This window comes from Octodon degus, unplaced genomic scaffold, assembly GCF_000260255.1.
Source record: "Octodon degus isolate 3935 unplaced genomic scaffold, OctDeg1.0 scaffold00147, whole genome shotgun sequence".
Classification (NCBI taxonomy): domain Eukaryota; kingdom Metazoa; phylum Chordata; class Mammalia; order Rodentia; family Octodontidae; genus Octodon; species Octodon degus.
In genome coordinates this window covers 3,190,722-3,215,772 of record NW_004524723.1, presented here as the reverse complement: position 1 = coordinate 3,215,772, position 25,051 = coordinate 3,190,722, and the positions used below count along the sequence as shown (strand labels likewise).

Here is a 25,051-nt window from a genome sequence, read left to right as displayed (position 1 = left end):
GACCAGTGATAATGAACATTTTTTCATATATTTATTTGCTGTTTGTATTTCTTCATCTGAAAAGTGTATATTTATTTCAGATGCCCACTTTGGATAGGGTAAATTGAGACCATTTACACTGATGGTCATGACTATTATATATTTAATTATCTTTGTCATTTTATTTTCCTCTTGCTAGTTTGCTTTCTCTTCCTTCTGTTTAATTGCTTCCCTTGCCTGGTAGATTCATTCTACTGGGATTCATGAAATTATAATCTTCACTGTCTCTTTCTAGAATGTTCTTCAGAACTTCTTGCTGGTTTGGTGGTTATGAATTTCTTCAGGTGTACTCCATCATGGAAGTATATTATTTCTCCATCCATTTTAAAAGATAGTTTTGCAGGTTACATTAGTCTTGTTTGGAGGTTGTTTTCTATTAAAGTTTGAAATATTTCCTTCCAAGTCTCCCTGACTTAAGAGTTTATGTCAAGAAAATCTGGTGAGCTTTCCTTTATAGGTGATTTGTTCCTTTTTTTTTTAAACAGCTTTCATTTTTAAATTTTTTTTATTTTTTATTTTATTGAGAGACAAATATCAATGAGACACTTTCCAAGCTGATTAATAGGACATTTTCAATAATTAATACATTGCACATTGTTATCTTCTCAGTGGTCATCCACAACACAAGAAGCAGCCAGGACATCCCATCCAAACACTACTATTACAAATCCTTCCTCTCACTGAACCAAGCCAAACCAGCCGTACATCTATCCTAACTATTCTGTATACACAAATACAAAATGGTCCTTCCTCTGTATCCCCCTGTCCAGTTCTGTCCTGTCAGAGATGGGTATTCTATTGGCATCTAAATATTATAGGTGCTTGAATTCAGCAAAACAATCCAACACAGTCCAGTAGTCCACAACAGTAGTAGGTTATCCACAGAAGTTGTTGACTAGAGCCTTTTATAGTTCAGCATATTAATATGGCTTTACTTTATATGCCTCATTTGTAACAGCTTCTAATAGTCTTGTAATTCAGTGGACCAAAGCACCTGCTTAGCAGCAACAGCCAGGGTTCAATCCCTGACCCATTCCCTGCCAGCCCCACCTGCTGGGCACACTGAGACGACAATTGAGACTGGGTGTGGTGGAGCACGCCTGTAATCCCAGCACGTGGGAGGCTGAAAACAGGAGAATCACTGTGAGTCCGATCTACATAGTGAGACCCTGTAGACCCTGTAGACCTTGTCCTAAATACAGCAGAAAAGAAAAAAAAAGAAAGAAAAAGAAATTTTAAAAAATAGTTTTATATTGAATTTCTGGAATCTGGACTATCATATGCCTTTGTGCAGCTTTTTTTTTTTCTGAACATAGTTAATTGGGAGTTTTGTATGCTTTACTTATCTGTATGTTAGATTCTTCCATGCTTGTAAAGTTTCCTGCCATTATTTCTATGAACAGGTTTTTTGTGTCTTTTGCACTGTCTTCTTATTTTTTTATTTATTCCTATCAATCTTATATTATTCTTCTTTGCTTCATTTAGCAGCTTTTGGATTGATTTTTCATGGTCCTTTGCTATTTTTAAGAAATGTTTTATTTGATGATTACTAACTCCCAACCTGTCTTCTGATATTCTGTTTGTACATTGATTGATTCTGCTGCTTATATTTTCAATGGAATTTTTAATCTCCTAGATGTTTGAATCTGTTTCATGGAATCCATTTCTTTCCTATGTTGAATATTTATGGTTTCCATTACTTTCCTAAGCTCCTCTATTGTTTTAAATCTATGTTTACTCTAGATTCACTAATCATGTCTTCATAATGGTCATCATCTCTTTAATTATCTATGTTATTCTTACTGATTTTTTTCCTAGAGACTCATTTATCTGCTTTGTTACTTCCATTACTACCATTTCAGAGAGTTTATTTTTTATTTTATATTTATTTATTTATTTATTTATTTGTGGAGGGGGGGCCAGCTCAGCCCACCAGGGGGCGGGGCTGGCTGGCATGTGGTGCTGGGGATTGAACCGCGGTCGCTGTGCTTTTGCTTAGCTTAGCTTGTTCTAAGTAGGTGCTTTAGACCACTGAGCCATCTCACCAGCCCCAGAGAGTTTATCTGGGTGGATTTTTACTTTTTTCACCTCAGTGTCCCCTGGATTTGCCTTTAGCAAACTAGAGGCCTGGGCTTGCATCTTATTTCCATGTTTTCTTACTGTTTTGTTTGTATACTTGTTTTCTGCATTGATGTTTGTAAATTATTTATGGGCAGATAGATTTGTTACTAGCACTGGGACAGCTTTAGTAAATGATTACTTTCCAGAGATGTCTTCTAGGCCTAGCTAGCTCTTGGCCTTTGAGTCTGTCCCGGGATCCTGCTTCTTCTGTTTATTAGGGATGAAAGGATGTAGACTGTTTGGTCAAGCAGCCAGCTCTTTGGTACAGGACTTCAATATTGTTTATGTCCCCCAAACAATGTAGGTATTGGATACAAGGAAGATCAATTGATCATAGCAGCTATGTCACCTTGACTAAAGTAGTACAATCAGCAATGACGATAGCATCAAGCTATAATAACTAATGATTTACCACTTTTATAAATATATACAAGGCTTATGGTTATGTAATAAAGTCTAAGATGAATTAGAAAATTGTATACAGTAAATATCTACTCACTAGAACAATTTTACCCTAAGGGAAAAATTAAAAGGGAGAATAGAAAAAATAAGAAAACAGATTAGAAGCAAGGCTAAAGGACAGAGGAAGATTACCCAAGTCTCACAAAACTGGTGAAAAAGGCAGAAAGGAAGGAAACAATGAAAAAACAAAAACAGGGACAAAACCTACAAAAAATCTTCACCCTCACAAAGAAGCAAAAACAAACACCAGAGAGAAAAAACCCAAATGAATAAAAACTCAATTCAGTTCTCACGTTATTAACAATTCAAATTTTTCTGTTTGTTTCCTAGACTAAATATAGAGTTAGGGTGAAATTACAAAAGGCAATCTAGGGGTTAGATTTCCCATTTGTATTTCCTTTTCTGGAATACTTTTTAATAGTTATTTGTTTAAGAAGATTTAAACATCATTGCACTTCGGTAAGAAAAATAATAGCTGGGCCAGGGAGATGGCTCAGTGGAATAAGCGCTTCTCTGGCAAGTGCAAGGGCCTGAGTTCAATACCCGGTTCCAAAAAAAAGAAAAGAAAAGAAAAATAATAACTATATCTTACAACGTTCAAAAAAAAAGGGAGAGTGACACCAAAAGCAAAAGGTAAAAAAGGTGATGAAATTTTTCTGATTTCAAGTGTGTGGTTCTCAGGGTCTATAGTTTTGTAGCAGTGTCCAATTAAAAGTGTAATTCTCCTCTTGTTGGTAGGCACAGAAAGTGGTCAGAGGCCTGATCCATGCTGGAAAATCTCAGCTGGTCCGCATTAGGACTAGGGTGCGTCATTTGATCTGAGGCATTCAAGTCCTTGGAAGTTCAGACTCAACCTGATGTTTGGTAGTGGGTTGGGACCTAAGCGTATAACGCTCTGGGTGTCTCTTGCTGGCCAGCCCATGTTTCCCTGACTGTGAGGGCACCTGTGATTGCCCCTCACCCAGTCACTGGGAGCTTAACACCAGCAGCTCTGAGATAGAGCCAAGCAGAGACTGCTCTGAGTCCCATACTCAGTTGGCCCCTCTCTAAAGTGGCATCTGACCAACCCTGTCTCTGAGGACAAGACAGGGGCATGGGCTGGAGTCACTCACTAGCCACTGCTTCATTCCCCTGGTGCACTTCTCCCGGAAGACTGCTAGAGTTGCCCACTTTCACTTTGTCTCTGTACAGTCCATCTTCTTCGGTCTACCTTCTTCTGATCCAAGAGCTGGGCAGAAAGCACAGGTGCCCGTTCCTTTTTCTGCATTGTGATCTATCTGGTCAGTTTCTCTGCAAGCTCAGTTTTCCCTACAGGCCCTTCCTGAGTCCCAGGGATCCACATTTCTCCTTCTTTTCTTCCCCACTTGTCATTTTCCAGTGTCTGAGAAGACACTGTCTCAGGAGATGGCGAAAACAGATGCCTGTGCCCCACCTGCTACAGGTGCTTTTGATGTTCAGGCTATCATCTATAATTAAGCAACCTAACAAAACTCAGGAGAATATAAAAAAATCCCCAGGGGAAAACAACCAGGTAACAGGTACCAGCATTGATGATCCAACTGTTAGAATGATCACAACTTAAAGCATCCACTCTAACCACCTTCCTTAAAGGGAAGGTGAATACTCTTGAAAATGAATGGAAAACTAGATGTCATCGGCAGCGAAGTAAAAAAATGTTTTTTAATTATATAAATAAAAAATACAGTCAAATTCATTCAATGGGCCCAATAGTGGAATTGAGGTGATAGGAGTCAGTGGAATGGAAGATAGAGATTATCTCCTCTGAAGAATAGAGTGCCAAGCATGACGCATGCCTGTGATCCCGGCACTCAGAAGGCTGGGCAAGAGGCTGAGTCAAGAGGGTCACTGCTGATTCTAGGCAGTGGGGGCTACATAATGCACTCAAAGCCAGTCTTAACTGCATGATGAGGCTAAAAAGAAGAAAAAGGAGAAAGAGGAGGAGAAGGAGAAAAAGAAGGACAAGAAGAAGGAGGAGAAGAAGGAGGAGGAGAGAATAATTTTTAAATATTTAATGTAATTACAGGAATCTCTGGGGAAATGTCAAAATGTCTAACAGTTATGTCATTTCAACCCTTGAAAGAGGGGAGAAAATGCTTGGCACAGAAAAAATTTGTGAGGAATGGCATAAAATGTCCCCCGATGTGGTGAAAGACACAAATTTACAAAGCTCAGTAAATCCTAATCAAGGTATACTCAAACAGAAGCATGACCAGACAGATAACCAAAATGCTGAAAACTAGTACAAAGCAAAATGCTGGGCATGGTGGTGTGCACCTATAATCCTAGAGCTTCAGATGCTGAAAACAGGAGGATCACTACTAGTCCAATCTGTGTAGTGAGACCCTGTAGACCCTGTACTAAAATTAAAAAAAAAAAATAGAAAGAAAGAAAAAAGAAAAGAGAGAGAGAGAGAGAAAGAAAGAAAGAAAGAAAGAAAGAAAGAAAGAAAGAAAGAAAGAAAGAAAGAAAGAAAGGTCTTAAAGGCAGCAATAGAAAAAAAAAATTACATTAGGAGGAGCCGTGACTTCAATAGTACAGACTTCTCATCAGAATCCAGCAGGGCAGAAGGCAATAGAACTAACATCTCTAAAGTGCTGAAAGAAAAAATCCAATGAACATTCTAAACCTGGCAAATATATCATCCAGGAGTGAAGGTGAAAGAAATGAGTCACAACTAAGTACTGAGCACCAGTAGAAAATTCCAAAACGAAAGATTTTTTTTAAATATTTTATTTAGTTTGGTTCCAGAGATCAAACTCAGGACCCTGCAGTTAAAAGATGTTTAAAAAAAAAAAAAGGAAAAAAGGAAACTATGCATAAAAGCTTCTAAAAACTCTCATTAATATCCTTAAGATGATATTTAAAGTTATCAAGCAAGCACATAATATGACACAAATATTCAGAAAACAATCATGAGATGTTAGAAATGAAACCTTCAGAGAATGGCAGGGAGATAGAGATGGAAAATAGACTAGGAAGAGTTACAGAATGGGAGGAGAAGGTCCAATAACTGAATAACAGAACTTCCAGAAAGGGAGAACGGGGGAGGGGGAGCAGAAGAAGGAATTATTCTGGGTAGGAATGGGAAGGGTAGAGCAGAAGGGGCAGTATTCTGCTAAAAAACACAATATTCTCTGACTTCCCAGCAGAGCAAGTGTCCTGGGAATGTCACTGTCAGCTCGCCTGCCCTGCGTAGGGAGCACACAGGGCTGGGGAGCTGCCGGTCTCCTTGCCCGCCTCCCTTTTTGTGCTGCAGTTGGGGGCTGGGACCCCTGCTGCTGGACTGCCCAGCCGCCTTCCCTTCTGCAAGGTTACACCTGCATGTGGGAAGTGTCCTTTTCTTGTAGGTGTGGGTGATTTCAGATGTGACACTGGTTATGGGGTTAGACAGTTTTAAATGTCTGCTAGAAATATAAATGGAAGTATTTATGAGTGAAAGGACATGATATTTAGATTTTGCTTGAAATATTCCAGAAAATAAAAAACAACAGGAGTTTGAAAAGGAACAAAAGAAACAAAATTGGTAAAATCTTGATTCTCAAAGCTGGGAGCATAGGAACCCATGCTCTTTACTTTTACATCTATATTAGCAATTTTCCTTAATATACATTGAAATTTTGCTTCTTAAAAAATGTTTTTAAAAGGGCTGGTGAGATGGCTCAGTGGTCTAAAGCACCTACTTAGAACAAGCTAAGCTAAGCAAAAGCACAGGGACCGCGGTTCAATCCCCAGCACCACATGCCAGCCAGCCCCGCCCTCTGGTGGGCTGAACTGGCCACACACACACACAAAATAAATAAATAAATAAATAATTTAAAAAAATGTTTTTAAAAATATCAAAAAGAATCTTCCATTCTTGAATATTAGTTATTGTTGTGTATATTATGCTTAGAAAAAAACCCAAAGGACTGCTAGAGTACTTATCCAGTGTGCATGAGGCCTGGGTTCAAACCCCAGTACTAAAACTGGGCATCGTGGTGCATGCCTGTAATCCCGCCACTAGGGAAGCTAAGGCAGGAGGACGGCCATGAGTTTGAGGCCAGTAAGGGCTGCATAGTGAGTTGGAGGCCAGCCTGGTTTATACAGCGGGATCCTATTTCAAACAAACAAACAAACAAACCAGTACTGGGGTTGGAGGACAACCAAGAAAACAACTTGTGTTTGGTGTTCAAAGTATATTACCTATCTGGATGTGGTGACACAGGCCTGTCATCCCTTCTCTCCGGCGGCTGAGGCAAAAATATCACCAGAAGTTTGAGGCCAACCTGGGTTACATAATGAGTTCACGATCACCCTGAACAGCAAAGTGAGATCCTATCTCAAACAAACAAAATGTATTGGCTAAAAACTGATATTAGTTGCCTTTTTGCTCCTCAAAGACTTACAATGCTAAATAAGAAAAATGGGTTTCTGAATAGTGATTTTATAATTTAAAAATATAGGAAAAGGTTCCTATCCTTTACACAAAATGTAAAACAAGTATTTTACATTCTGGATTTTTAAAATTTTTGGAATATTTATGAATATAATGAGAAACCTAACTCTAAATACAGAATTCATTTATGTTTTATCTGTAACTAATCCACCTATCTTGAAGGGGATGTTAATTTTGATTGGGGCTCATCAGATGAAATCAGGTGTGGAATTTCCACGTGTAATATGATGTCAATACTCAAAGGTTTTAGATTTTGAAGTATTTCAGATTTCAGACTTTGGACTAGGGCTGTTTAACTTATGTTACTATCTGAGTTCTTCATACAAGACTTTACATATCCCTGGATAAAATGATACCTAGTTGAGAAATCCTGAAAAATTCTCCCTTTTGCTTTCCAGGGGCCGTTTCTCTATAGTGAAGAAATGCATTCACAAAGCTACCCGGAAAGATGTTGCTGTGAAATTTGTGAGCAAAAAAATGAAGAAGAAGGAACAGGCTGCCCATGAGGCTGCCCTGCTTCAGCACCTTCAGCACCCCCAGTACGTCACTCTGCACGACACCTATGAGTCCCCCACGTCCTACATACTCATCTTGGAACTGTGAGTACAAGCACTGTCTCTCTGGCCTGGTCCCTGTCTGCTTGGACTGTGTACTGCCTGCAAGTAACAAGGATGGTTACATTTTCTATACAGGCTTCTAGTATGCAAAATGCTACATGTAGCATACACCTTCCCATTTTATATGACTGTTATTCTCACCCTGTAGATTAGAAAAGCAAGAAGATCCTTAAAGCTAGATCTTTGAAACTAGGACATAAAGATTTTTAAAACTAGGACTTGAATCCACATATTTCTCAGTCCAATTTACCTTTTTTTAGATTCACTTTCTTTTTGATTGACATATCATGGTATAATATTTATAGGAGAAAATTTGATGTTTCAGCACATGCATACCATTGAATAATGATCAAAGCAAGGTAACTAGCATACTCAGCACATTATTTACCTTTACTTTGTGGTGAGGACATTGAAAATTCCCTCTTTAGCTGTTGCAAAATACAGTTACCAGTACACAAAACTGATTTCTCTTGTCTAACTATACATTTGCACCCATTTCTCTCGGTGTTCATTTTCTTTCTCTTCTGGACTCTCGGCTTGGGAGTTTAGGAAGAACTTAGCAACAGTGGACTGATGACCAATATGGAGTACAAAGGAAACTGGGGTGGGGGGGTTGGGCATCCATCCACTGTTGCAGTGGCAGCTCCAGTGGGCCACCCAAGGAATTCTTCTGAGGTGGCATTTGATCTACAGAACATTTCAGTTATTCCAGATTTTCTAGAGAACAGAGGAAAAAAGATACAGTCCTTTCCCTTGAGGAGCTAGCTGGTGAATAAGGAAGACCAAGATGTACATGGATGATTTCTTAAGAGCATGGCAACACTAGGAAAGAGATCCAGCATTAATCCAGATTGTTGTGAGAACACAGACACCACTAGGTTAGACTTGGAGTGCAGAGAAGATGCATAAGGAGCCAGGACCTGAGGTGAATTATTGAATCTTAGCTGTACTTTGGCTGTGGTCTCGTTTTGGCAGTTATCAGAGCTGCTCATAGAGCTTCTCTGGGATTCTGCTAGTTCTAGGGTGGGGTGTGGACATCTCCACTATGCAAAACTTTTAGCTTGAATTTGGCTAAGACTCTGGGCCAGAAGCAGTGTTACCATGAGCCTCTGTTTTCAGTGTTCTCAAAATTTCTTGGGGGCACATTTACCAGAACAGCTGGGCAGATAGCTCAGTAGAATAAGTGCTTGCCTGGCAAGCACAAGGACCTGAGTTCCCATCCCCAGTTCTGAAAAAAAAAGCATTTACCAGGAACAACACTGCTCCCTTCTGCTCTACCCTTCCCGTTCCTACCCCATCCTGGTAGATGAAACAACTGGTAGAAGAATAAACTGAGGAAGCCAAAAAGCTCATCCCTGACCCCAAAGGGTCTCCTGAGGAGCCTTGACTGAGTTTAACAATAAGGAGAGGTTAATTTTAATTGCCTATTTGGTCTTCAGCATGCTCAAGAAAAGTACAACCACAGCATAAAATAGTAAGATTAAAAACAAAGGAGAGGCTTTCCACCAACTTGGGCCCCTGGCCACGCTGGCACCTGCCACGCTCCTTGAGAGGTCCCCGCAGCCCTGCACCCTCAGTGGCCTGAAGCCGGAGGAAGAGCCTGACGCGGACTCCAGCATGAGCCCTAGTGGCCTTGGCAGCAGCTCGAGAGGAGGAGAATTAAAAAGGAAAACAGATCCTTTTTGCAGCTGACCATATAATTGCCTTTTGATGCTAATGTTTCTGGAAGAACCTTGAATGCCCAGGGACTTTCAAACCCTGCTGCTCATAATCTTCAGTCTTCTGATCACTTTAGACCTGGGATTGCTAACTGCCAGTCCTCTGTGAATCAATCCTGCCAGACTGCATCTGAGGACGGAGGACCTGGATGCACTAGAGCACATGTACCCAGGATTATGTGTATCCATCTGATACCAGATGGCTCCATTCTGATGCCTGGTGTCAAACGTTGACAACATGAGGACTGACTTTCTAATTCAAACCATTGCTAAATGGGGCAAGGCTGTGCTGTTAATAGGTGACCAAGAACAGCCAAAACAGTCATAATCAAAGAATTCATGTCAAAGTATGATCCTGCAAGTCACTGTAGGAGACGCCTCCAGGTCCTCGTCTCGGTCCAAGAAGCCAATATTTGTAATCCCAAAGTTACGTTATTGGAATCCCATGAAGTTGATTCCAGTCTACCACTTACAATGCAACCCACGGCGAAAATAAAGACACTAAGTTATATTTTCAATCATCGGGGAGTCAAGGGGCTCTAAGTCCAGTCATGAAGATGGCTTTCCGGAACTAAGAGCATGACCCAGGGCCTCACCTGGTTTTTATTCAGTAGGGGAGTGGCTTGAGGAGGATTGACTGAGAATTGTGGGAAGTAGGTGATCATTGTGAGCTGAGCTAGGTGGGTTGCCTAAATTTACCTCTACCGATATGCAGAGAGAGTAATCTGCATTATATGCTATCTAATGTTTTGGTAAGTCTGGTGCTTCAGCTTTGATGCAGCCTTTCAAGCCCCAGGAAGTCATAGCCTCTATCTCGAGGCTCAATCCCAGCTGGCAGCTCAGAGCATTAGCTCTACCGTCCTGTCTCTACCTGGCTCACATTAAAGAGCAGCAGGTGTAGGTTACCAGGGAAACACGCATGCCACCTACAAAGACTATCACCAGCACCTCAGCTAGACCAATACACATTGCTTAAGGCCAATTGAAGGATAAACAGAAGTCCTAGCCAGCTCTGTGCATAACAATATGAGGAAATAGGGTCAGGCTCAGTCAAAATGGAGACAGTCACTTTTCTTTCAAGGAGAGCTGCTCCAGTGGTCCTCCACAGTCACATGCTCAAAAGTCTGAACTTTTCTTCTGCAAACACCCCTCTGATGTTTCAGGTACTGGCTTTATGGTACTGCTCATTAAAGCCAAGTTTGTGATGCACCGTGGAAGGCTCACAGCACAACTTTACTAGTGGGATATGTTTGCTAAATCTTGTCTGAACTTTCACAGCCATAAAATATTCCTGACTTTTCTCCCATCACTTCTGTTATTTGCTGCCACAGACTTTCTCATTGCTTGGATTGTGATATATAATTGTAAATTGTGGAGAAACACAAAGTGTACAGAAGGTTCCAGTCTCAATACTGTTTAAAACGTAAGCCTGTGAACATGGAAAATAAAAAAATAAAAAACAAAGGAGAAGACCAGGGAGATATTTTAGCAACATGTGCACCTGGCAAGTGCAAGGTCCTGAGTTTGATTCCCGGTACCAATACTCACACACAAAGCAGAGGGAGTTTTGTGCTATTCCTCCTTGAGGTGAAGGAAGACAAAGTGTGCCTCATGGAGGAATGACAATTGTGACAGGGTGGAGACCACTGCAGGGTTGAGGGACAATTAGAATCCTGGTCTCTGCCCATTAAATGCACCACTTGTATTTTCTTTTTTTTTTTTTTTAACTTTCTGCAAAGCTTTATTCCAGAGGGGCTCAGTCCTTCTTGGCAGCTGCCTTCCTTATGGCGGCCAGTACGTTGCTCAGCTCCTCACGCTTCCTCTTGGCGCGGATGTGTGTCCCCACCCTTTTCTTGATGAACTTGAGGGCGCGCTTGTCCTTGGAGACCTTGAGCAGCTCCATGGCATGCCGCTCGTAGGGGGCAAAGCCACACACCTCCCGGATCATGTCCCACACGAACTTGGTGTGTTTGGTGAGATGTCCACGGCGGTGGCTGTGCCTCAGTTTGCTCACATTCTTAGTCACCTGTGGCCCTTGTTGAGGCCCACGGCCATGGGATAGCAGAGGGCCATGGCTACTCTTTTTCAATGGTTGCTGTGGCCCACTTGTGTTTTCTTTGGGGACAATAAGGGACTTCAAGGCCCTTTTTGCTCAAAATTGCAATTCTTCATTTAGGACTACAAATGTTCAATAGACAAATAAAAGTAGAGCAAAGCTTAGCCTTCATTTTGTGTCCTTGGTTACTGTAAACTTTCAGGTCAAATCCCTTCTCAGATCTGCATAAAGATGTATTAGTCATTAGGGGGCATCTGCCTAAAAGCCAGCACAACTGGATCGATTGGCCCGAGTTGACACCATGGCATCCCTGTTCAAGACTGAGCACACCAAGGAAAGGGATTCACAGGGATATATTGCCATACCTGGAAGCCTCATGTCCTTGTCCTAAACCTGTGATCACGTGGCTTCCAAAAAAACTGAGCTTCACATGACTGAACCTCTATGAACAGAGACAGTCCTTTATTGGGCATGGACTCAGCCCAGCCATAGGGTTCCAGAGCTATGAAACCCGCACTGAGATATTGATCAGCCAGACCCAGCCCACAAATGACCTTTAAAAGCTGGCCTCCTTCCTTTGTGGGCAGGTCCACCTGACTCCCTTCCTCTGAGCAAGCCCCTCACCTTCCGGAGCCCTTTCTTATTCTTGGTACTTTCCTTTGTTAAGGAGTTCCTTACCATTTTCTAAAAAAAAACCAACAACAAAAACACTATTAGGGGCAGGGATATAGCTCAGTGACATAAGTGCCTACCTGGCACAAATGCAAGGTCCCAGTTCAATCCCTGGGGGGGAAAAAAAAATACCTCTTACTTTCTAAGCTATCACTATTTTCTGATTTGTTTTATTTGTGAGAGCTAAAGATATAGGTTGGTGGTAGAGCCCCGGGCTAGTATGCAAGAGGCCAATACCAAAAAAAGAAATGTATTTGCAAAATATATATGGGATGGTTTATTGGCACTACGCCTAGTTAATCCAAATGCTCCTGATATTTTTCTTAGTGAAGGGTATCTTTGCTTTGTAATCTAGCCCTTTAAAGGGATATCAGAACTTCTTTCTTGTGAACAATTTCTTTTTTAATTTTTAAAAACTGATTCCTTGTTAGGGCTGGCCTTATAGCTCAGCGGACTAAGCACCTGCTTCGGCAGAGCACAGCAGCAGGGGCTCAATCCCAAGCGTGCTATGCCAGTCCCACCCACAGGGTATGCTGAGACAGCAATTGAGACTGGGCATGGTGGGATGGGCTTGTAATCCCAGCACGTGGGAGGCTGAAAACGGGAGAATCACTGAGTCCAATCTACATAGTGAGACCCTGTAGACCCTATAGAACCCTGAGTTTGCTGCCCCTGTAGACTCTGTCCTAAATAAAAAAAAAAAAACTACTAATTCCTTTTTAGAGCAATTTTACATAAAATTTTAGAACACATTTACATAAAATTCAATGAAAAAAATTTTTTAGCTTTTTTTTTTTCTTTTGTGGTACTGGGGATCAAACTTGGGACCTTAGGGTTGCCAGACAAGTGTTTGTTCCACCGAACTATATCTCAAGCCCACATATACATAAAATTAAGAGGAAAGTATAGAGACCTTCCATGTGCTGCCTACCCCTCCTGTATGCAACCCCACAAGGTGGTGCATGTGTGACAGCCATGTGTCCACAGTTTACATTGGGTTCATGCTTTGTGTCATACATTCCATGGGCTTAGAATGTGTTTTAGAAAAATAACATGATTCTTAAACAAGGTTGTATGCATTTTTTTTCTTTCACTTACCACATCTGTAACTTTATTTTAGTTCTGAACAATGAACTTTCTTTGGGTTCTAAGGTATGCATGTGTTGCAGTATTGACTTCCAAGAGAGATCTTAGAGACCTGAAAGGGTCACAGAAACTTTGTTTTTCTTTCCTCTCCATTTTCAGGATGGATGATGGCCGGCTCTTAGACTACCTTATGAATCATGATGAGCTGATGGAGGAGAAAGTAGCTTTCTATATCCGAGACATCATGGAGGCTCTGCAGTACCTTCACAACTGCAGGGTTGCACACTTGGATATAAAGGTAGTGAGAAAGAACCTGGCAACAGAACCATTGGGTCCCATCTACTGGTCATTACCCTCAAGAAATGCAAACTGTAATTCACTTACTTAGATTAGGTAAAATCTACATAAACAGAAACTAAATTTCCACACAGTTTAAGTTCTCTATTGGGCCAGAGAGATAGCTCAGTAGAATAAGTGCTTGCCTGGCAAGCACAAGGTGCTGAGTTCACTCCCGGTACCACACACAAAAAAAAGACTATTCTCTTGCAGGGTCCTAAGTTCAGTCCTTGGTACTGAAAAAAAAAAAGTGCTCTATTAATAAAGGAGTGAGGACACACCAGAAACCCAGTGAGATCTGGGGTGAGAGGTGGCTGGGGAGCTTTAACCACCTGTTCTAATTTTATAGAAGGAAACCTATAAATGTCCTACTTATGCTGCTCAAAAAGAATCCTCTCTATCAAGGGTAGTTAAGAAGACAGGATATTTGGGTTTAGGTATGTACCTCAGTGCTTAAAATGCATTTGGCCCTGAGTTCAATCCCTAGCACTAAAAACCCCTCGCTCCGAAATTGTCAATGCCCAACCACTTCTTCAAAGGGCGACCCACACTAAGAGTTTAGTGAGTTCATACTCATTGAGTACAGTCATCTGTGCCCTGGCCCAGCATATCTCCAGCATGCTGTAGCCTTCATGAATGAACAGCAGAAGGATGTTTTCACTAAGAGTCCTACTGGTGTCAAAACACAGAACTTGCTTCTCTTTTCCCTTCCTCCCTGTAGCCTGAGAACCTGCTCATCGACCTTCGGATCCCAGTGCCTCGAGTGAAGCTCATTGACTTGGAAGATGCTGTCCAAATCTCAGGCCATTTCCACATCCACCACCTGCTGGGGAACCCTGAGTTTGCTGCCCCTGAAGTGATCCAAGGCATCCCCGTCTCCCTGGGCACAGACATTTGGAGCATTGGGGTTCTGACCTATGTCATGCTGAGCGGGGTTTCACCCTTCTTGGATGAAAGCAAAGAGGAGACATGCATCAATGTATGCAGGGTGGATTTCAGCTTCCCCCATGAATACTTCTGTGGTGTAAGCAATGCTGCCAGGGACTTCATCAATGTGATCTTACAGGAAGACTTCCGCAGGCGGCCCACAGCAGCCACTTGCCTGCAGCACCCGTGGCTCCAGCCCCACAATGGCAGCTACTCCAAGATCCCCCTGGACACCTCCCGCCTGGCCTGTTTCATAGAGCGCCGCAAGCACCAAAACGATGTGCGTCCAATTCCCAATGTTAAGAGCTACATCGTCAACCGGGTAAACCAAGGCACATAGCCATCTCCTAGCCCTTAGGTTTCACATAGACATGCGGTGTGAACCAAAGCAAGACCGACTGTGTCTGTAAATAATTCTGTGTGTTACTTCACCCCACATGACTCTCTAGAGTGAGTGATGTCCCTTATGCTTTGTTGGTGGTTATTCAGGGTCTGAGCAGCAGTAAAAGTCACCTGAAACCCAGGGGCTTTTTAGAAGGTAATCTGAAGAAATAAAGATACAGAGTCATAGAAAGTACTCATAGAAAGGCCAAGGATAACAAAAACATTAGTTGTTATAAAATTTTTAATTGTACATTCCAAAATGAGTGGTTGAGTGGGCAAGCCTTAAACTTACTGTGAGGAGTGTAAAAGGCTTCTGACTTTGCTAAAAATGTAAGCAAAAAGTTCTATTTAATAGAGAGGTCATATATGTCAACTATTCTGATTTAGATGACTTAGATATAGTTTCTTAATAGGTTCCATATACACATACAGAATAACAGACCCCATTCAGGTTTCAGAGTTTTATAATATAGAGTTATATATGAAATCAATCATAAGTAAATCTGAGTGCTGCAGTTAAGACAGTAATTTACTTACCGAAGCATTACATTGTTTTGACTAAGCACAATTAGATGACGAGTTTTTTAGAGCATTTTATAAATCTTGTATAGAAATCTTTTACCAGATTCTGTGCATTAAGAGAAAGCAATGTTACCCTTTTGCAATCTGTGAATGAGAAGGGTTTTTTTCCCTCTCAGCCATGGGTTATTTCATTAAGACAGGTACTGTATATGAATAATACCCCTGGCTTCTCTGGGGGCTCATGGCTCCTCAGGCATGAGAGTCTGCTGGGAACTGAGGCCAAAGCCAAGAAAAGTTGTGGGGTTATTTTTATGTCTATATTTGGCTTGAAAAATGTTAAGTGACTGCCACAGGTTCATACAAAAGGGCAAACAGAAACCTTTCTTACAGTTCCTATGAACAGTGTACCAACACTTTCTGACTTCATGTACAGAAAGTTGGCTTGCTTTATTTCTAACCCCATCTGAAGCTAAGGGGTCTTACCAAAAGGAGGCAGCCATATAAGCCTTTTAAAGGCCTGGTTCTAAGTCCTTTTTGAAGCCATGGAGCAAACCTGATGCATCACCCTAACAGACCGTTGAATTTTAACTGTGGTCACAATACTTATCACCACTCAGCCACTGATATTTCTCTGGATAAAAGAACTAGTTGCATTTGGAGGTCAATGCTGCTTTCTGGCATATTCTCCATACAAGATTATTAACTGCCCCTTTTCCCTCTGATGGGAAAGCAACTAAATCTGGGCAATTCATGGTTTTTCTTTGTTTGTTGCCTTGGTTTATTTGGGGAGTGGGGTAGGGGAAAGATTTTTTGGGTTTTAGGTTTGTATATGACCCACTCTTTGTTTTCTAGAATGTGTTTTGAAAGTTGCTTCTAAACAAGTAATATTCTAAAAATGCAACTCAAGTGTGTGTTTAAATCAAGCATTACTTCTCTCCTATTCATGGGATGAAGAAGATTGAAATCATGCAGCACAGAAGTGCAAGCAGAAAATTCATGAATGATAATGAGAACTACAAACCTAATAAAAAAGGAATGGTGGAAACTGAGCCTGACCTTTAATAATTGAAACACTCTCATAGTGGAAATGTAGAATTAAAAGTACTCATGATATTTTTTCACTGATTTCAAAATCAGCTTATTCATCCACTTCCCACCTCATCCCATTCAGGATTATAGATTAATAAATTAGTAGAAAGTACGAGCAATAAGACTAAATAGCACTTAGTATTTTGGAAATTAATGAAATATAAGGAAACCAACTCCACAGTATTGTTTCCTAGTTTTTAATGGGCTTGGGTCATTCAGCCTTCCTCAGAGCTCCCTATCCCACTGCTGTCTTTATTTAAACTGTGATCTGTATACAACTATAATGCTATATGGTGAAATGTTTTAAAATTTCAACCATGTCTGCTGGAAGCCCTTTTAGCTTACGTGTCTTCATTAAGGGATGAAACATAAAAGACAAACATTCCACTCATGGGGCTTGTACTGGCCGGGATAGATCACAAGCTGGAGCACTTATCACTCCTCTCAAGTGTGGCTTGGCAAGTTCTCTTCTGACTATGGTGGCTGACTGGAATAAACAGCTTCCTTCTAGGCCACTCAGAATTGCTAGGACAAGCAGGAGGGGACCATGTTTTGCACTCATACTGTGGTGAGAGGACCATATTGAAATCATGTTGTGGAACAGGGAAACAACAGGACATTAGACAGAGCCAGAGCTTTCCTATTAGCTTTTCATCAAAGTCAAGATGATCCTTATAGGCAGTTGCACGGAAGGCTCCCCCAAGTATCAGAGTTGAGGAAGACATGAAAGGAGGGACATAGAAATGAAAAGTAGTGTGATTTTGTTATCTGGAGCCGCAGTACAATCAGTAGAGTAGAATGAACTGAACAGAGGTCCTATAGAAAGGGGTATATTTTATATAGTTTGATAATGAAGGAGAACAAATAGGGAGGCTCCCTGGCAGCACTGTACCTGGTCCCTCCCTACAGGGGTACGATAACAGTCTTGGTTCAAGGATTCTCCAAAGCTGGAAATAACAAAAAAGCCCAGAGGGCAGAGCTGGGAATTGTAATTTAGGTGACTTTGCAGGCTGATGTGCTGGGGACAGATCAGGGACCATGCTCTTGTTCTTACGTTAGCAGAGATTTATTACTTGGCAGCAGAGAATAGGGAAGAGAAAACCATTCACTTCTGCTCCAGTCATGGCAGTTCTTAGCAGGAGTGAATTCTCAGCTGCAATGGGTACGGGGTGGGATGGTTAAAATCCCAGGTTTCTTGCTTGGCTTACATTCACTGCATACAGTTCAGAGCTTTTTTGTTTTTTCATTGTAAAGGTGGGATGCAGAAAGAAGAAAAAGATCAGGGACAACCCACAGTCACTTATTTGTAAGAAGTGTAATGATTTTTCTGGCATCATTTAATTTGTTTTTCAAATTAAAAAAATAGACTTATATCCTCTTACACATGAATGTGGTAAAAAAAAAATATTTTTTTTAAAGTAGTTGTAACGCTGGAGTTGTCCTTCAGGCTGCAACCAGCCATAAGCTATCTAAAGGGGAGGGATGAGGCAGAGGAGAAAGACGGCTTCACTGCTCTGCGGTTCACAAAGACTTTATACAAATAGTAGTGCCTTTGGAGGGGAGGATGGGAAATGGAGAAGTCCACTGCATTTAGAGTGACTTAGATACAGCATTTTCCTTTATTTTAAAGTATCTTTGAAATGAAAGCATCTGAATATAGGATGGGACCAGGAATTCTTGAGTTTCAGCCTCACTATTCCAGATTCATCCTTTCTTGCAGAAAGTTTTTGTTGTTCCCTGCCCCCAAATGTCCTCATTGTTAAAAAGGGAGGAAGGGGTGAAGGACATGAATTGCATAGTGTTGTTGAAAAAATACTACCATTGAGACAATGTGAAATGCTTTGAGTTATTAAAAGTGCTACACACTGCCAGTCCTAAGGATTTTACTGATAGTAACTTTGAACATTCCAGGTTTTCAATATTCATGTCTTTAGATACCATTTACGGTCTCATGGGGTTAAATCCTATAAATTGCTTCTAATTGGAGCTAGTATGTGCTCTTTGTCTAAATGTTCTTTGGTCTTCCCTATGATTTTGGTTATTTAAAAGCTTTTAAAGGTTAGGAGAACTGATGGAGTCTCATGTCAATAAACGGCTTTCTCCACTATTTCTTTTGGGAGATGTAAAGATCAAGATGCCCTCCAAAGCAACAGTTACCTTTGTTTCTCAAGATTTATGCTCTGGAAAATTTTATAGAGAAGAACCTAACAGCCATCTTCCTCAGTGAGATAGCAGAAGTGAGGATGTTGCATCTTCTCGTATCATCACAATTCATTTTTTTAGTCTTAGGAGAAGAGACTAGAGAGGCAAGATTGATGCATAGGTATAGAAATGAATTGGGCTGTTGGTTTTTGGAGGGAATACTTGAATCCTTTTTTTTTTTCTTATTTTTTAAGAGTTAGGTCTTTCAGAAAGCATGTTTGTTGTTCAGTTGCCTCCATGATTCGATACAGCCTGTGAGCGAGTCATTGCTTTTTTTTTTTTTCCTTTTCTTGCCCCTGTGGAAGAGCATGGATATTTAAACTTATAAGAATACAAGGAAGAGAATATGATATAAATTAAATGGTACATCAGCTAGAACTTTCTCTCATGCTTTTGATAGAGGAGAAAATGTTTTGAACATAAAGGGTCTCTGTAGAACGGCAGGAAAGCAGACTCACCATGTCCTAATTCAGGGTAGCCAATGAATTGTATGAGTTGTATTAGATGGGCTTTGAGGAATGCAGACTGTAGTCCTTTTTCTTCTGGCTGACATCCCTGTGGAGCCCGGGTCATGCAAATGCAGGGTGACCTTTCAGTGTGTTTATTTATAAAACTGCATCATGATCTTTGTCCTACTTAAAATCTAGAAATCTTTTGGGAATGAATGATTAGACCAGGGATAGACTTAAGGAGGACAGAACATGCTCCGTTAAGAAAAAGAAAACTCCATGTTAATATTTATTTTCTGAAAACAATAAAGCTTTCAGTTTCACTAATTCTAGAGAGTTAAAAGGGCTGAAATATGTCCATAGCACTAGATGTTTTTTAATAAGAAATGTTCACATGAAAAATCTGTACAGAAGTATCATAGGTCCTTATTTTTTGACAAATGGGGTTTCTTCCTTATATTAGAAGTTAGAGGAGAGAAGAAAACAATAACTCTACATTAATGCTTCATTTCTAAAGGACATTTATGGAAAGCCTAAAAGTAATACCCACAGGCTATTGTGATTCTTCCATTAGCCTGTTTGTAGAAAAATTCTAAAATGTGATCAGATGTGGTTTTTATTCATTTATTTATTGGTTGAACCGGGGATTGAACTCAGGCCCTTGCGCTTGCCAGGGAAGCGCTTATTCCACTGAGCCATCTCCCCAGCGTGGTTTTTATTCAAATGATCAAAACAATGGTTTAGTTAGATAGTTTATTTCAGAAATTGAGGTCAGCTGAGAAAAGGGAGAGTGGTAGAAAAAGTGCAAATACCAACCTGTGGAATGCCAATCCCTGAGCTTTTATGTGACCAAGTAGATTTGCTAGCCCAGGGATAGCGGCATAGAAGCTCCCTCAATCCCTGCCTCCCATCAAGACCTGAGCATATATTCTGGAGTACTATGGAGACTATTAACATGACCTTGTAGACTGTGGTTATGAATCTGAAGTTAGCAAAACATACATCTTTTCTTACTAACTTAAGCCATATCTGTCATTTCAATGTTTGATTTTTTTTTTTTTTTTTTTTTTTGACCCTGACCCTGGTGCTTATACTTCTGTTTCTGCCAAAAATTCAGCCTACTCTAGGGAAGGTGAGTAAAACTAGTGGTAGGACAGATGTAAAGACCGTGAAAAAGCTACACATAATTTTGACAATGAGATCCTATTCAGAGAGAAGTAGTGATCTAAGTGCAAGTGTTGGAAAATATTGTTATGTGTACATCTGTACATGTACATAGTGTATAATATGTATGTATATGTTGTTGCTCATATGCAGAAATCTATCCATTTGCAGACAGCCCAGGTAGGACATTTTTTATTGGAAAACCATTCAGGGCCATTCAAAACCAGTAGGGCTAATTTGTGCAAACAAATTTTGCCCTTAGGAATTTGCTGTCCTTCGATGTCCACAGAGCTAACTAACAAAGTGTAAAATTGCAGGACCATCATTTAGGCTGTTCTGTTTACCTGGACTCAGAGGTCTCTTTATATTTGAATTATTCATAGTTGGTTTTCAAACTACATTGGTACCTCTTGGCTTTGAGAGACCCCTCCCCCCCAAGTCTTTTGAGAATTTGTGGTGGGCTTCTCTGACCATTGAGCTGAAGGGCCTTATCCATAGTGGACAGGTTTCCCCATAGGGACCATTACACATATACATATAAGTACATACTTCCATCAGGCTTATAACACTTGATTTAAAAACACTCCACAGTATTGATAAATAGCTCTATATTTTCAAGGTGCAGAAGAATTCCACAGCCTTAATTATTTCAGTGTCTTGCTGGTCTGCCTTAAGTGTATCTTCTGGGTTTTTTGGTTGTTTTATTATTTTTAAATTTTTCTGCAGTTATTCATTTTGTATGCACACAATGTCGTTTTGTAAAGGTAGGTTGTAAATATTTTATTTGTAAGTCAAAATCATTCATGTGTATTGTTGTAAAGTGATGATCTGCTGTCTTGTTATTATTACTACAGTAAATGTTATGAATGAAACTTCAAAATGTACATCTCATATGTTATGCATTCCTATAAATATACTATACGAAAGATATTATTTCTGGTTGTCTTTTTTCTAATTAAATCCTTTGCTCAAAGAAAAGAGTAATTTGTTTCTTCCCCCAAATATGTGAAAGCCTTTGACAAGCTAAAAGATCACATTATTATTACAATACCTTCGTTCAGCTAAAAAGAAAACAATTTTGTGCTCTAAAGAAGTAGTCTAAGGCCCTAGAGCCCGGGAGTCAAAGCCAGTTCTCAGCCTAGTTCTGTCCCGCAGTCGCCTGCTTCTCCTTTTCTTCCAACATGACAGATGCCGCTGTGTCCTTCGCCAAAGACTTCCTGGCAGGTGGAGTGGCCGCAGCCATCTCCAAGACTGCGGTAGCGCCCATCGAGCGGGTCAAGCTGCTGCTGCAGGTGCAACATGCCAGCAAGCAAATCACCGCAGATAAGCAGTACAAGGGCATTATAGACTGTGTGGTTCGAATCCCCAAGGAGCAGGGAGTCCTGTCCTTCTGGCGTGGTAACCTGGCCAACGTCATCAGATACTTCCCCACCCAGGCTCTCAACTTTGCCTTCAAAGATAAATACAAGCAGATCTTCCTGGGTGGTGTGGACAAGAGGACCCAGTTTTGGCGCTACTTTGCAGGGAACCTGGCATCAGGAGGTGCCGCAGGGGCCACATCTTTGTGCTTTGTGTACCCTCTTGATTTTGCCTGTACCTGTCTAGCAGCCGATGTGGGTAAAGCTGGAGCCAAAAGGGAATTCAAAGGCCTTGGTGACTGCCTGGTTAAAATCTACAAATCTGATGGGATTAAGGGCCTGTATCAAGGCTTTAATGTGTCCGTGCAGGGTATTATCATCTACCGAGCTGCCTACTTTGGTATATATGACACTGCAAAGGGAATGCTTCCGGACCCCAAAAATACTCACATCATCATCAGCTGGATGATCGCACAGTCTGTCACTGCCGTTGCTGGCTTGACTTCCTATCCATTTGACACCGTTCGCCGCCGCATGATGACGCAGTCAGGGCGAAAAGGAACTGACATCATGTACACAGGCACAGTTGACTGCTGGAGGAAGATCGCTCGTGATGAAAGAGGCAAAGCTTTTTTCAAGGGTGCATGGTCCAATGTTCTCTGAGGCATGGGTGGTGCCTTTGTGCTTGTCTTATATGATGAAATCAAGAAGTACACCTAAGTTGTTTCCTAGGTTTCTCCTCCTATGAATAGGCAAGCTGTATTATATAACAGATCTTGAGCATTCCTGAACAGACTCTGCTGTCTGCTTGTCATGGCAACTCTGTACTGGTTGACAATGGGAAGCAATAATATTCATCTGACCAGTTTTCTCTTAAAGCCATTTCCATGATAATGATAATGGGACTCAATTATATTTTTTTATTTCAGTCACTCCTGATAACAAATTTGAGGAAATTAAAATATTTAAAAAAAAAAAAAAGAAGAAGAAGAAGTAGTTTAAGGCATTTTGCTGTCTGAGGAAGCTTCAGGCGTGTCACTGACATCATTCTGGTGCCCCACCTGTAAAGGTGGCAGACCTTTCAGCTGGATCTCACATTCATGCATCCTGGTGTGGACTCTGGAGTGGCCTATGCAGACACAATCAGACTTCGACAGTCTGCATATGCACACCACCCAAGTACAAATGAGGTAATCCACAGCTCATTACTAATTAACCAGAGTGTTAGAGAGTAAAGCTTATTTTGTTTTAGACAGTCTTGCCATGCATTTCAAGCTGAACTTGAATTCACTATGTAGTCCAGGCTGACTTCAAACTCCCGGCAATCCTCCTGCCTCAGCCACACCCAATGCTGGGATTATAGGAGTGCACTACCAACAAGTGGCTAAAATATTTTGCACCTTTACAAACTTACTTTGCCAACAGAAACAAAACTATGTTAGCACTTGCCTTCTGTTTCATCAAGGTTTTAAAGTAGGATAAAGGGCCAGCCAGATAGCTCAGAGGACTAAAACACCTGCTTTGGCAGAGCACAATGGCTGGGGTTTGATCCCAGGCATGCTGGCCTGCCCACGGGGCTCAATGAGATAAATTGAGACTGGGTGTGGTGGTGCATGCCTGTAATCCCAGCACTTGGGAGGCTGAAAACAGGAGGATCACTACAGTACGACCTATGTAGTGAGACACTGTACACCCTGTAGATCCTGTCCTAAATTCATAAAAGAAAATAAATAATAAAGTAGGATAAAATAAATTTTTAAAAACAAGCAGAAAGCAGATAAACTGGCATTTTAAAAGTTGTACTTAGGGGCTGGGGAGATAGCTCAGTAGAATAGGCGCTTGCCTGGCAAGTGCAAGGACCTGAGTTCAATCCCAGGTTCCGCCAAATAAATAAATAAAAATTGTTCATAAAAAACAACATACATGCAGCTCCAGTACACAAAAGTTTCTTTTTTCCTTCCAGGAAACTTACTCTAAAAAAATTCCTAGGGCTGGTAAGATGGCTCAGTGGTCTAAAGCACCTACTTAGAACAAGCTTAGCAAAGCACAGGGACAACGGTTCAATCCCCCAGCACCACATGCCAGCCAGCCCTGCCCCCGGTGGGCTGAGCTGGCCACACACACACACACACACACACAAATTAAAAAAAAAAAAATCCTAAAGGTGTTAAAGACACAGTAATCCTGTCCATGGAGCTCAGGACTTGTCTTTTTCACCTGTAAATTATGCTTCCTCCATCCTCAAGGAAGCAAAAACGTTAGTGGGCAGCAGATCTCATCTTCAAATATATTACATGGTTAACACCCTCACATAGCCTGGCAGATGGGCAGGTAAGCCGACAGTGGGGAACATCATCCTCTGCCCATCTTGAGAACGTCCTCAAGGCCCATAACTACAGGACACCAAGCTCCAATTCATAAGGCACCTCCTTTCTCTGAGTGCCTACACTCCACTCTCCAGTGCCTACTAAAATTATTCCACTTTAAGTGCTGGCAAGCTAGCTCAGTGGACTAAGTGCCTGCTTAGGCAAGCACAGGGACTGGGGTTCAATCCCCGGCTCCACATGCTGCATCAGCCCTGCCCCGGGGCACACTGGGCCGGCCATCCTCATCTCAGTTTTGGGAACTTCTCAGACCCACTCGGCTTACATTTTTATTATTTCTTTTTCTTTTAAAGACAGGCTTTTGGGCTGGGAAGATGGCTGAATGGAATAAGCGCTTCCCTGGCAAGCGCAAGATCCCCGGTTCCACAAAAAAATAAAAATAAAGACAGGCTTTCACTACGTAGTTCAAGCTGCTTTGGGTTCACTGTACAGTCCAGGCTGGCCTCAGTATCTCGGTGCTCCTCCTCTGCCTCCATGAGTGCCAGGATCACAGGTCCCCCACACGCTGGGCTACATTGATCTTGGAATAAGAAGTATCAGAAACCTGAGCCTGAGCTGGAGAGTTCAGTGGCAGGGCGCTCGCCTAGTCTGTGTGATTCCCTGTCCTGGGTCCAGTCCCCAGCACATTAAAAACAAAAAACAAAAGCAGAGGCTTCTCACATTAACTGTTCAGCAAAGTTTTTTCAGAGAAAACGCACATAGGAACAGAGAAATACAGTCGGAATCAGTTTGATGAATTAGGATCATGGCCCCTGTGATCTTAATAGATCGTTTCCTTAAACAAGGAGAAACTGTCTTCTGCACCTAAAGGAGAACTCCTGTACAGGATTATCTGTAAACCCTGTGGGTCTGCTTTTTCAGGCTGGCTAGCAGCGCTGCCCCGGCGGATAACCCGGACGCCCTCCAGCACGCGCGGCGGAGGTAAGAGGCCACTGCCCGCTCAGGGCTTTAAATTCCTGCGTGCAAATTGCGATCAAGCCTCTCACCTGCAGCCGCCGAGAAGTTACGG

At 41.4% G+C, this 25,051-nt stretch overlaps 2 protein-coding genes and 1 pseudogene across 8 annotated transcripts in view; all 3 read left to right on the top strand.

The window, feature by feature from the left end:
* The window catches only part of Kalrn (kalirin RhoGEF kinase), a 733,834-nt gene extending 714,081 nt beyond the window's left edge, over window positions 1-19,753 (top strand). For all 7 annotated transcript variants that reach the window (XM_023702250.1, XM_023702249.1, XM_023702247.1 and 4 more), the window contains 3 exons: window positions 7,477-7,677; window positions 13,387-13,525; window positions 14,285-19,753. In XM_023702250.1, the coding sequence (XP_023558018.1) occupies window positions 7,477-7,677; window positions 13,387-13,525; window positions 14,285-14,830 (886 nt within the window). In that variant the 3' untranslated portion in view covers window positions 14,831-19,753. The remainder of the gene's footprint in view (window positions 1-7,476; window positions 7,678-13,386; window positions 13,526-14,284) is intronic.
* Window positions 19,754-21,466: 1,713 nt separating this feature from the next.
* Window positions 21,467-22,573, top strand: LOC101561203 (annotated as a pseudogene).
* Window positions 22,574-22,758: 185 nt separating this feature from the next.
* Window positions 22,759-25,051, top strand: part of Umps (uridine monophosphate synthetase) — a 15,153-nt gene continuing 12,860 nt past the window's right edge. Inside the window, exon 1 of the mRNA XM_004642169.2 lies at window positions 22,759-22,848. Coding sequence (XP_004642226.2) covers window positions 22,759-22,848 — 90 coding nt within the window. The remainder of the gene's footprint in view (window positions 22,849-25,051) is intronic.